Raw genomic sequence first — 9,760 nt, 5'->3', positions numbered from 1 at the left:
TGGGGGGGGGGGGGAGGGGTGCCACCAGTGGCAGCAAAGACCAAACGGGCCCAGAGAGAGACGCACACACGCACACAAACGAAAGAATGATGAGCCGGAATGGCGACGCAACGACGACGAGAGCGCGAGAAAAGTAAATGAAAAATTAGGGCGCCAAACAAGCAGAGATGGATGGCGAACACTGCGCGGTTTCTGCTCGCCAATGGGAAAGGGGGAGGGGGTCGCGCACACGTGTGTGGCGCACACTGTAGAACAGCGCACGCAGCACACGACTGTCCACGATGCCCCTTCGGTCTATGGTGAGATGCGGTGACGATGATCAGCTACAACAGCGTAAAAGGACGCGCACACAAAAGAAGAAGCTGAAGCACACCTGCTCAGGGAGGAGAGCCAAAGGCCAAACACGAAGGAAAGGGGAAGAAGCGCTAGGCACCACGAGGCAACAACAAACAGCAGTAGCAGAATGAGTGGAGAATGGGGAGGTGGGCCAAGCTCGAACGCTGGGGAGAGGTGAGGAGAAAGGGGGAGAAAGGGGCCGAGAACGAGTCGGGCCGGTACCATGAGGCGGATGCCAAACTCACCAACAAGAGACAAACGCGCAGAGAGCTTGTGGCACGAAGCACACCCTCTTGCAGCTGATGGACAGTGCCTGTGTGAGTTGAAAGGGGAGGAGGGCAGTGGTAATAGAATGGCGATGAGCAGACGTTACAGCGGGGGTGCCAAAGTACGGGACAGAGGCGGGCGTTGAACTGGCGTTTGAGTGGGTGGGAAGCGGGAAGATGGCGAACGAAGCAGGTTTGGGTGCGGTTGTAGATCGGCGTAGACGAAAGGTTCGCACAAGGTAGCATACGGTGATGGAAGAAGAGGAGCGGAGAAGGGGGGAAAGGAACGCTGCAAAGAAACAGGTGGTAAGGCCTGGATGAGAGCCGCGCATGCGACAGGCAAAGGGCGCTGCTGCGGTCTTCGCATACGCACACGCACGCAGACAAAAACGAATGCGCTGCATCACCGACGTCAACCCAAGCATGATGCCTACCCTGCTTACGGATGAATGTTTCTGTGCACATAATAATACACATAGATGTACACGAATAGCTCCTGCCTTCGCTGGTGTGAGATCAGAGACAGGGAGTGATGGGAATAAGAGGGGGGAAGCAGGTAACTTTCAAGGGGCTCCTTCCCGTTCGCTGGCCTGTTATAGGGCGATGCCACCAAACGCGTTTGACGCCGCCAGGCAGGGGAGAGGAGGAGGCCGGCTTCTGCGCTCCACTCTCACGGAATCGCTGCTCATATTTCCGATGACTTCTACGAGAATACAGGGTTCACTATTCCTTGTTCATCATGTCTCTCACGGTGGCCAGAATGGCGGGGCTGGTTGGCTGGGACTGAGTTGAGCTCACAAACAAGATCGTAAAGCCTGTTAACATCCTCCCCAGCCTAGGAGAGGGAAAGGGAGCTACTACGCCCCCCCCCCACCTACACACACACACATATATATATGCACCTGTACGTCGCCGTCAAAAGCCATCCGAAAGAAATAGCGGAGACCCGCTACAAGAGGGCACACGATTTCTAAGGAGAAGCAGCGGGAAAAAGAGAAGAGCAGTCATCAAACCTCGCGGCTGGAAGTTTTGTTATTCCCTCAAAGTCTCTACTACCACTACAAGCACGCCAACAATATATATATATATATATGTGTGTATTTCTACGCATGCAACCACAGCTCGCTTACCTCTGCTGCACGGCGGCTATGTTAAGGAACCGGCCCAACCAGCGCCGCTTGGTGCCGCGCAGCCCATTGCAGTGCTACCGCGTACAGCGCAGGCCAGGCCAAAGACTACGCTCAGCATTACCGCAACGCAGCTAAGGCAGAAAAGCAGGGGGTGGATGCATATGTTTGTCGAATCGACGACACGACTCGTAGCAAGCTGGCCCAATCGTAGCGGCCATGACCGCAAGCCTCTTCGGCGCAGCGCCAGCCCAGACCTGCCCGCTGACGCCAAGAGTCCGCCAGCTGTACCCGAGTGCAGGCGCCAGGCTCTTGGCTTCCGTGCAGAGTGGGCATTGGACCCTGATACCACAGGGAGGCGGCCGGCGCCATCGGGGAAGGGTGTGACTGATGTGTGGGACGAAAAAAACGAGAAAGGAAAACTTCAGAGAAGGAAGCGGATGTATGGTTGACCCTAGAATCAACACATCACCAATCGCTTCTCCGGGCACCACCCATAGGAAACCACCGCTTTTGGTTTCTTGTCCGTCATTCAGGGGAGAGGAGGATGAAGGGGAGGGGGCGGCGGCGGGATCTGACCTCACGTACCAACTGCAGATCATAAAAAGAGGGTGGTGCAAGAGAAACGAGATTTGCCATCCTTCCCTCGTTCCTAGGTGCATATATACCGTAATATGTGAGAGCGGATTTTTTTTTCGGGGGAAAGGGGGAATCTGTGATGTTCCTCTCTCCTTCTTTGTGGTTCGTCTGGTCACCTTCCGAGAAGAGGGGAAGGGAAAGGGGAGTGGGTATTACGGTACTCAATGAGGGAGAGAGGAGGGCGCGTGGCCGGAGCGAACGCGCAGCAGCAACAAGAACAACAGCCAAGGCGGGGCGGGGGAAGAAGGGGAGGAGAGCCAAAAAGCGCACGACGCAGCGGCACAAGGAGGAAAAAATAACAGGGAGAACAAAAACCAGGCGACCTATACTTGCACACGCATTGAGAGAGAACAAGAACAAGCCAGCATACCCTGGAAGCCGTCGCGACAACAAAAGGTGAAGCATGGTGGAAGAGCCGGAGAGGTGTGGATCAGCACACGTTCACTCATATATACGTAAACGCACACGTCTTGGCGCGCCTCGTAGGCCATGCCATCGGTGTGCATGTCAAGTCACTGTAGAGTTGCCCAAACGCTCGCCTCGCCGCGCTCAATCTCGGAGAGGCGCCTTCCCTCTCCAGTCAATCACCGCCGACGACCACGCTGGAACCGATGTGATGGCGGTGTTAACGAACGACTTGGCGTTACGCGCACCACCACCGCTGCCGCTGCCGGCACCGAAGACGATGCTGCGCACCGTCACCGTCAGAGGGAATTCCTCGTCCTCCGTTGCGGCGTCCCAGTAGACCAGATCGACAGATGCGTTCCCACCCAAATTCAGCTTTTGTTGAAAAAGCTGCCGCGTATCTTTGGGCATATACAAATTCGCGAAGCTCTCCCGGTGCCATACCACCCAGCTGGGAAATTGCGGCTCCGTTGCATTCGTGTAGGAAAGCGGAGACGACGACGCCGCACTGACGGCAGCGGCTCGGTCGTGGTCGTCCAAATCGGCGGCAGAATCGCCGCAGAGAAGCCCGCAGCGGAGTCTGGAAGAGTACCCCACTTCATTCCCGTTCCGCACCCCGTTGTGACGAAAAAAAATGGCGCGACCCGTCAAGACAAGATTGACGAGGCCCAGCGTCGCGCGGCCAGACATGGGAAGAAGCAGCGACGGACGCCCGCTATCGGCGGTGCTCGCCTTTGTGAGCTCCTGCTGCACCACATCCACCCCGCGCGAGACGAGCAGTGAGAACAAGAAGCTCGCAACGCCCCCGCCGCGTGGCTTCATCCAGCGCTCCTCGGTGAGTAGTGTGTCGCGTAGAACCTCAGTGACCTCCTGCATGCTCGTCATCTTCGCCCAGCATCGCGTGCGAGGCTTCTCCGCCTGCCGCAGAACGTGGCTGCGTGTGTAGCGAGAGCCGCCACGCTCGGTCTTCCACACGCTGTCGAGCAGCACAATCTTGGCAGCGTTCGGCTGTGCCTGCTCCAGCGAAGTGCACAACGCCTTGGCAAGGCATTCGCGCTGGCGCTTCTCCTTGCCCACATACACTTCGCGCTCATAGTAGTAGGCAGCCACAAAGGCTTGAATCGGTGCAATAACCCCGTCGCAGCCGCCTCGCTGCCACTGGATAAGGGCGCAGTCGGCGCAGTCGTCGAAGGTAAAGCCTTGCTCCAGAACGGCCTTGTGCAAGCTGCCGTCAAAGCCGCAGAGAAGCTGAAAAGCGGCACAGAGCTGCTCTCGCTGCTCTGCCGTCATTGCAGCTCCTCCAAGGCCTTCGACACCGTCGTCGCTGTCCTCGTCCGCCTCGCTGTCGACCGCACCGTCATCATCGTCACCCTCGTCGTCAGAGGGCCTCTGTTGCGCTCCACCGCCACCACCATTCCCTTTCGTCAACCATGACTTCTGCTTCGCGGCAACCTCCATCCAAGCAGGTTGGGTGGCTGGTGTGTTCTCAATCCTCGACGAGGACAGACCTGCATGCGACGCAGTCGACGTGGCAGCTGATCTCGCGCCGGGCCGCTCTGCGTTGTGGCTGTCGGAGCTGCTGCCGCCCTCCTCCTCTTTGTCTCGGCTGAAGTGTTCTTCGACATTGTTGCTGCTACCATGCGAGCTGTCAAGCAAGTCGTCCATCGTGATGCCAGCCAACTCTTTCCCGCGGGACGCGCCGCTTGGCGAGGTGACCGAGCGGTGCTGGTGGCGCTTGCTGTGCCTGCTGTTGTTCCGCTGGGGTGCGTCGCCGGCCCCTTCGAGCTCATGATCTCTCGTTGCGGAAGTGAACACCTTGGGCTTCTTCTTGGAGGACACTTTTCGCAGCTGTCTCTCCTCTATTCGAGCCTCTCGCGCAGCTTGCTTATTTTTGAGTGCTTCGTAGTTGGCGGGCACCTGTGGCAGCGGCATGTGCGCCTCAGCTATCAGCCTCTCCGTTTCTAGTCGGCGCTCAACGCGCAAGTTGCACAGCATCTCCATGATTGTTTCAATGCCCTCGCCTTTCATGCGCTGCTGATCGTCAGGGTTGAGCGCCATGAGGTCGGACATGAGCGCGCGCGAGGAGATCGTGTTTGCGTCGCGCGGATGCTCCACATCAAACGCCTTCAAGGTCGCGAGGAAGCCGCGACGGTGCATGTACTCTCGAAGTAGCGCATCAGACAGGAGCTGCACCTGCTCCTCGTGTGCCATCTTGAGCACAGGAGCATTCGCTAGATCCTTGACTTTCTTGGGCGGCATGGCGGGTCCTTCTTCGTTGTGGTGGGGCGTATCGGGGCTCCTGTTCAGCTCTCCGCGTCGTTGGTAGCCTTCCTCGCCGAAGGCGGGCTACCAGGGAGAGAGGCGGCGGCGCACGCGGTTGGTCAGCCGAAGAGCTGCTGGTGTCTATGGCCGCTCAGGGAGGTCTATGTGAACCTTCACTCGTGCTGTTTTCACGACGAGTAGAATCACACGAAATAGGAGTCCAGCACAGCGATGGTGAAACGGAAATAAGGAAGCCGAAGAACGCAGTGAAGGCGATGTGTGCACAGTGGATGCAAGTTACAGAGCATCACGCGCCAGCCTGCCTTGTACGCTATGCCCTGTTAGTAAGGGCGAAAGGTGTGACAGACGGTGGTGGCCCTCAGGCAACACAGCACGACCGTGCGAGAAGAGTAGCAACCCTGCGTACGACTGTGTTGCACGACAGGCATACGTGGGTTGCGAAAAAAAAGGATGTTTTTTTTTTTATGTTCTGAACTGGAGTACGACACCAAGCAGCGCAGGAGAAGCGAGAGGGGAATGGAGCGAGCGGGGGGAAGGAGGGGAGCAAGAAGAACGATAGGTGCCAAGCAGCACGGAGCACATGGAGGTGGAACCACAGAAGAGGTGTAAGCGTAGGGGAGGAGAGAAAATGACAACAAAGGCAGCAGCACGTCCGCTCTCCTCGCTTTCTTTTTTAATAGCCACACGCGCTCCTTCTCTGGCGCACCTGACCAACTCCTAATGATGGCCCACTGCAGCGCCTGTAGTGCAACTTCAAGTGTTTGGACGATGAGGTAGTGGCTCAGTGAGACGAAATTCACGAAGTGTCGTCATGTCGCCGATGTCTCCCCCACCCCTTTTCTTCCCTCATGTCCATTCTTCATCCCCACACAGCGCGCACACAAAGAAAGGCAGCACATTCCGTGGGATCGGTGTGGGGAGGGGTCACTCCATCAGCTTCACCCGGTTGGAGGCCAAGTCAGCCATGTCCTTCTCCGTGAGCAGTGAAACGCGAGCCTCAGACGGTCTGCTACCGCTACGGCGGCACTGGCGCCGACGAGAGGTGCCCCCGTCGTTGCAGGTGCTGGGGATGACTACGCTGAGGCCTCTCGTCAAGTTGCGCGAGTCGTCGTGGCTAGCCTCGCGAGAAGACTGCCTCAAGGCACCGTCAACGCTGACTTCACCGTCGTTGACAGAGGATGCCTCTGACGGCGTGTGTAGACCGATGTCGACGTTGGCGAAGAGGTCGAGCTCTGTTGCCTCGCCGCGCACGTACGCTTCCACGGCCTGCATCATCGCATCCTCGACCCGCTCCTCCGCCATGCATGTGGCGCATGCCGAGTAGAACATGCTGGACGCGTAGACGGTGCGGCACCGCGCGCAAAAGAGTGGAGGCGCTGTTGTGGTGATATTAGGGATGGTGTAGTTACTCGGGAAGATGCCGCGGCGGCCGCGCAGGGAGCCTTCCCACCAACCATCATTCCAACGGCGATGCACCTGAATGATATCGCCGACTTTGCAGCTCAGCTCGTGCGGCTGGCGACCGGCAAAGCTGAAGTTGGCCTGCACCACGTCACACGTCACGAAGTTCGTGGGAAAAAGGCGCTCCTCACCTTTTCCGTCACCAGCTGGCGCGGTGGTGCCCCCTTGCAGCGCTGCATCCATCGTCGCCTGTGTTTTTCGGACTGCGCGGGACTCAGAGAAATCGGTGGCGGCCGCCGGATCGACAAAACGATTTGAGGCCGCCGTGCCCGGTGCCACCCACGCAGGTCCGCCGCTTTTGACGCCGTACCACCACCCCGGTGAAGAGCTGGGCCGCACCGCCGTGATCACGTCGCCATGGACGAACGACATTTCGCCATCGCCGGTGGCCTGGTACGCGTACAGGCACAGCGCAACATTCTGCAAGGCGTAGTGTGACAAGGAGTGCTTGAGGCGCATGTTGGAAGTGACGAGACAGTTCGGGAAGAGGCCGCGCGTGCAGCGCTGCTGGGGTTGTGGCGACAGCAGAGAGGCGCTGGGGGAGTGCGAGAGAGAGCTGCTGTGCTCCGCGTCACTGAGCTCGGCCGTGGCGAGCGCGGGAGAGACCGGGGTGGCCACGTAACCCTCCCAGAACCCAGAGGCAGTCCCCTTCCCTGTTACGTTGATTACATCGCCGGCCCTGAAGCTGATCTCGTCGTCGTCGAGCGCATGGTAGTCTATGAGTGCGATGCACTGCTCTGTCTTGTGCTCGCTGGCGACGCGGTCAGCCTTAGCATGAATGCCAGCGCCGCGGTTGGTCTTTTCGTCGGCGGCGGCAAAGCGAAGCACTACCTCGACGGCGCCGCTAGCGCTGGTGCTGAATTCGCGTGTTTGCTGCTGCTCCCCTCTACGTGAACGCCGCGAGCTGTGCATCTGCGGTGCTGCAGAACGGTGTCAACGCGGCCTCGGGGACTTGATAGGAGCAGCGCGTTTTTTTTTTGTGCGATGAGAAGTAGGAAGAGAGGTGGTGCGGATAGTGGCTACGCCTCGTTCGTGCTGTGGCGGAGAACGCAACCAAATGCGCTGGGGGACACCCACGCGTGTATATGTATGTAATGCTGTGCGTGGGCGTGTATGTGTGATAGCGACTCTTGTAGGATAGCCCGCCACGGCGGTTTTCATAACCGAATCAGCTGCCTGCAGCGCAGGGCAGACACTTTTGTTGCCGCTGATCTCCAGCCAAGGCTAAACTGCGGTCAGGAGAGAGAGGCGGGGTGGGATGCGGGAGAGCCAGACAGGAAAGTGACGGGAGTGTTGTGTGGACGAGCTCGGAAGCGCGTGTCACCATTGCTAGCTTCTTGATTGTTCACCTTTTTTCGTTTACTTCGTGTGCATGTGGAGGAAGGGGGGGTTTGCTCCCTTGTTCACGGCAGGTGATGGGAGGACAGGTGCCATATCGAGAGCGCAGGGCAGAGGGTGGAAGCGACGGCGACACACACGACCAAGCACACCGAGACTTCCGAGAGCGCTCTCTCCTCCCGCCCCCCCCCCCCAAGAAGAGCACACTCAAGGGGATGTCCCGGGCAGCGGAGTCCTGTGCGCACCACAGTACGATTTACCCTCAGCCATCAACGCGATGTCAACGTGCAGCGACCCTGCTGTCCTTGTGCGCGCTGGTGGCCTGGCTTGTTTGCTTGTTTTCGTCTGGAGGAAAAGAAAAATAAAAAGAGAAAATGAATAGCACCGCGCGCGCGAAAGGCGGCGAAGGGCAACGCAGATGTGAAGAGCAGAGGGGAGGGGAGAAGACAAGCGAGAGCGCACCGGTAAAGAGCGCCAGGGCGCACACGAAAGGAGGGGGTGCCGACGCGACTCGAGAACGCGTGTGCCGTGCAATGCGCCACACAGAGGTCGTAGGCGGAAAAGGCAGTGCAGAGGGGGAAGAGGGGCACACGCACACACATACGCGTGTGGCACACGTGATTCGCGCCTCCTGTGTTCCCCTTCCCACTTCTCCCTTGCCCGTTTCTCTGCGTGATCTCTAAGCGCGCGCCGTCCAGCCGCAGCCGCGTGTGGCACATAGATTCCTCCTCCATCTTTTTCGTTATGTTCCTCACCGCGTCCACGAGCTCCCGTCTCCCCTCCACCCCTCACTTCGCCGTCTTGCGCTTGCCCCGAGCTACGCTCCCTCAAATCGGGTGCGCTTCAAGCACGCTGCACACAGGCTGTGCACCACGTTGCGCAATCAGCTTCTAGTTGCTCTCCAGCTTGCGCAGCTTGGCCCCGCCGTTGATTAGGCGGACATCGAGCTCGTGGGCCTTGCGGACGATGGCCTTGCGAGACCTGGCACCGACAGTGTGAGAGATGACGCCAGCGTACTTGCGGTTCTGCATCACGAGCATGTACAGATCCTGCACGTTTTGGATCGGGAAGCTCTTGAAGCCGGACGGAGTGATGTACTTGGTGGCGCGGTCGCTACCGTAGCCCTTGTTCGGCATCGCCTTCTGGCCCTTGTAGCGGCGGCGGACCGGGGAGTCCTCGCCACGCGGCTTGCGCCAGCTGGAGCTCAGCTGCGGAAAGAGCTCATAGCGATGGCGGGTGAAGCGCTTCGTGCGCTTCTTCACCACCGACTTCGTGACCACCGGCTTGACCATTATGTTCCCCTTTCGCTGTGTGCGTGATGGCTGTCAAGGAATGCGCACACAAACAGAGTAGCAGACAGGTGGTATATGCCAGACGAGAAAACAGCGGCACGGGTGCAAGGAGAGAGTCAGTGCGAGACACGCACCAGCACAGGCATGTGTGTGAGTGTTCGGGTGTAACAGACGGCGGCGAAGAGCACACGCGATGAACACAAAGGAGGGGGCGTGCGCGTGTGTGTGTGAGAGAGAGGGAGGGGGGCAAGGAAGGGGAGGGGATGAGTGCGCGTATCTACCGAGCATTGGCGGCCGTATGTCTGCTCTTCAGTGCTGGAGGAAGGAGAAGGGCTGCCTTGCGCCTTTGTGTCTCTGCGTCAGCCTTGAGTGCCATTCTTAAGCCCAAGTGAGTGGAAGGAGGGGCAGGAGGGGGATGGCCGTCGCGTTGAAGAAGGACACAACAACAGCTCGAACAAACGCATCGCCATCGCCACTGCCACCATCGCCCGCCACATGCAAACACACCTGACTGGCCCCTCCGGTATGAGCTGCTGCTTCGTTGTTCGTTTCATCTACGATTATGTGCAAAAATGTGTGCACATTCCGCATACGGTAACGTCTCTCCACTACA

The 9,760-nt window shown here is 58.7% G+C and overlaps 4 protein-coding genes across 4 annotated transcripts; all 4 read right to left on the bottom strand.

Moving 5' to 3' along the window:
- Window positions 1-577: 577 nt before the first annotated feature.
- Window positions 578-1,027, bottom strand: LDBPK_352070 (hypothetical protein; the record flags this gene model as incomplete). The annotated part of the gene is made up of 1 exon (XM_003864740.1): window positions 578-1,027. One exon carries the CDS (start codon window positions 1,025-1,027, stop codon window positions 578-580), a length of 450 nt encoding a protein of 149 aa, XP_003864788.1.
- Window positions 1,028-2,917: 1,890 nt separating this feature from the next.
- On the bottom strand, window positions 2,918-5,032 carry LDBPK_352060 (hypothetical protein, conserved; the record flags this gene model as incomplete). Its single annotated transcript, XM_003864739.1, has 1 exon — window positions 2,918-5,032. The coding sequence occupies one exon, from the start codon at window positions 5,030-5,032 to the stop codon at window positions 2,918-2,920; it is 2,115 nt and encodes a 704-aa protein (XP_003864787.1).
- Window positions 5,033-5,980: 948 nt separating this feature from the next.
- Window positions 5,981-7,429, bottom strand: LDBPK_352050 (hypothetical protein, conserved; the record flags this gene model as incomplete). Its single annotated transcript, XM_003864738.1, has 1 exon — window positions 5,981-7,429. The coding sequence occupies one exon, from the start codon at window positions 7,427-7,429 to the stop codon at window positions 5,981-5,983; it is 1,449 nt and encodes a 482-aa protein (XP_003864786.1).
- A 1,316-nt stretch (window positions 7,430-8,745) lies between these two features.
- Window positions 8,746-9,147, bottom strand: LDBPK_352040 (60S ribosomal protein L32; the record flags this gene model as incomplete). Its single annotated transcript, XM_003864737.1, has 1 exon — window positions 8,746-9,147. The coding sequence occupies one exon, from the start codon at window positions 9,145-9,147 to the stop codon at window positions 8,746-8,748; it is 402 nt and encodes a 133-aa protein (XP_003864785.1).
- Between the last annotated feature and the right edge of the window lie 613 nt (window positions 9,148-9,760).

Source organism: Leishmania donovani, chromosome 35 (assembly GCF_000227135.1).
Source record: "Leishmania donovani BPK282A1 complete genome, chromosome 35".
Taxonomy (NCBI): domain Eukaryota; phylum Euglenozoa; class Kinetoplastea; order Trypanosomatida; family Trypanosomatidae; genus Leishmania; species Leishmania donovani.
Note: the sequence above shows the minus strand (reverse complement) of the source record. Positions and strands in the feature narration are given on the sequence as shown.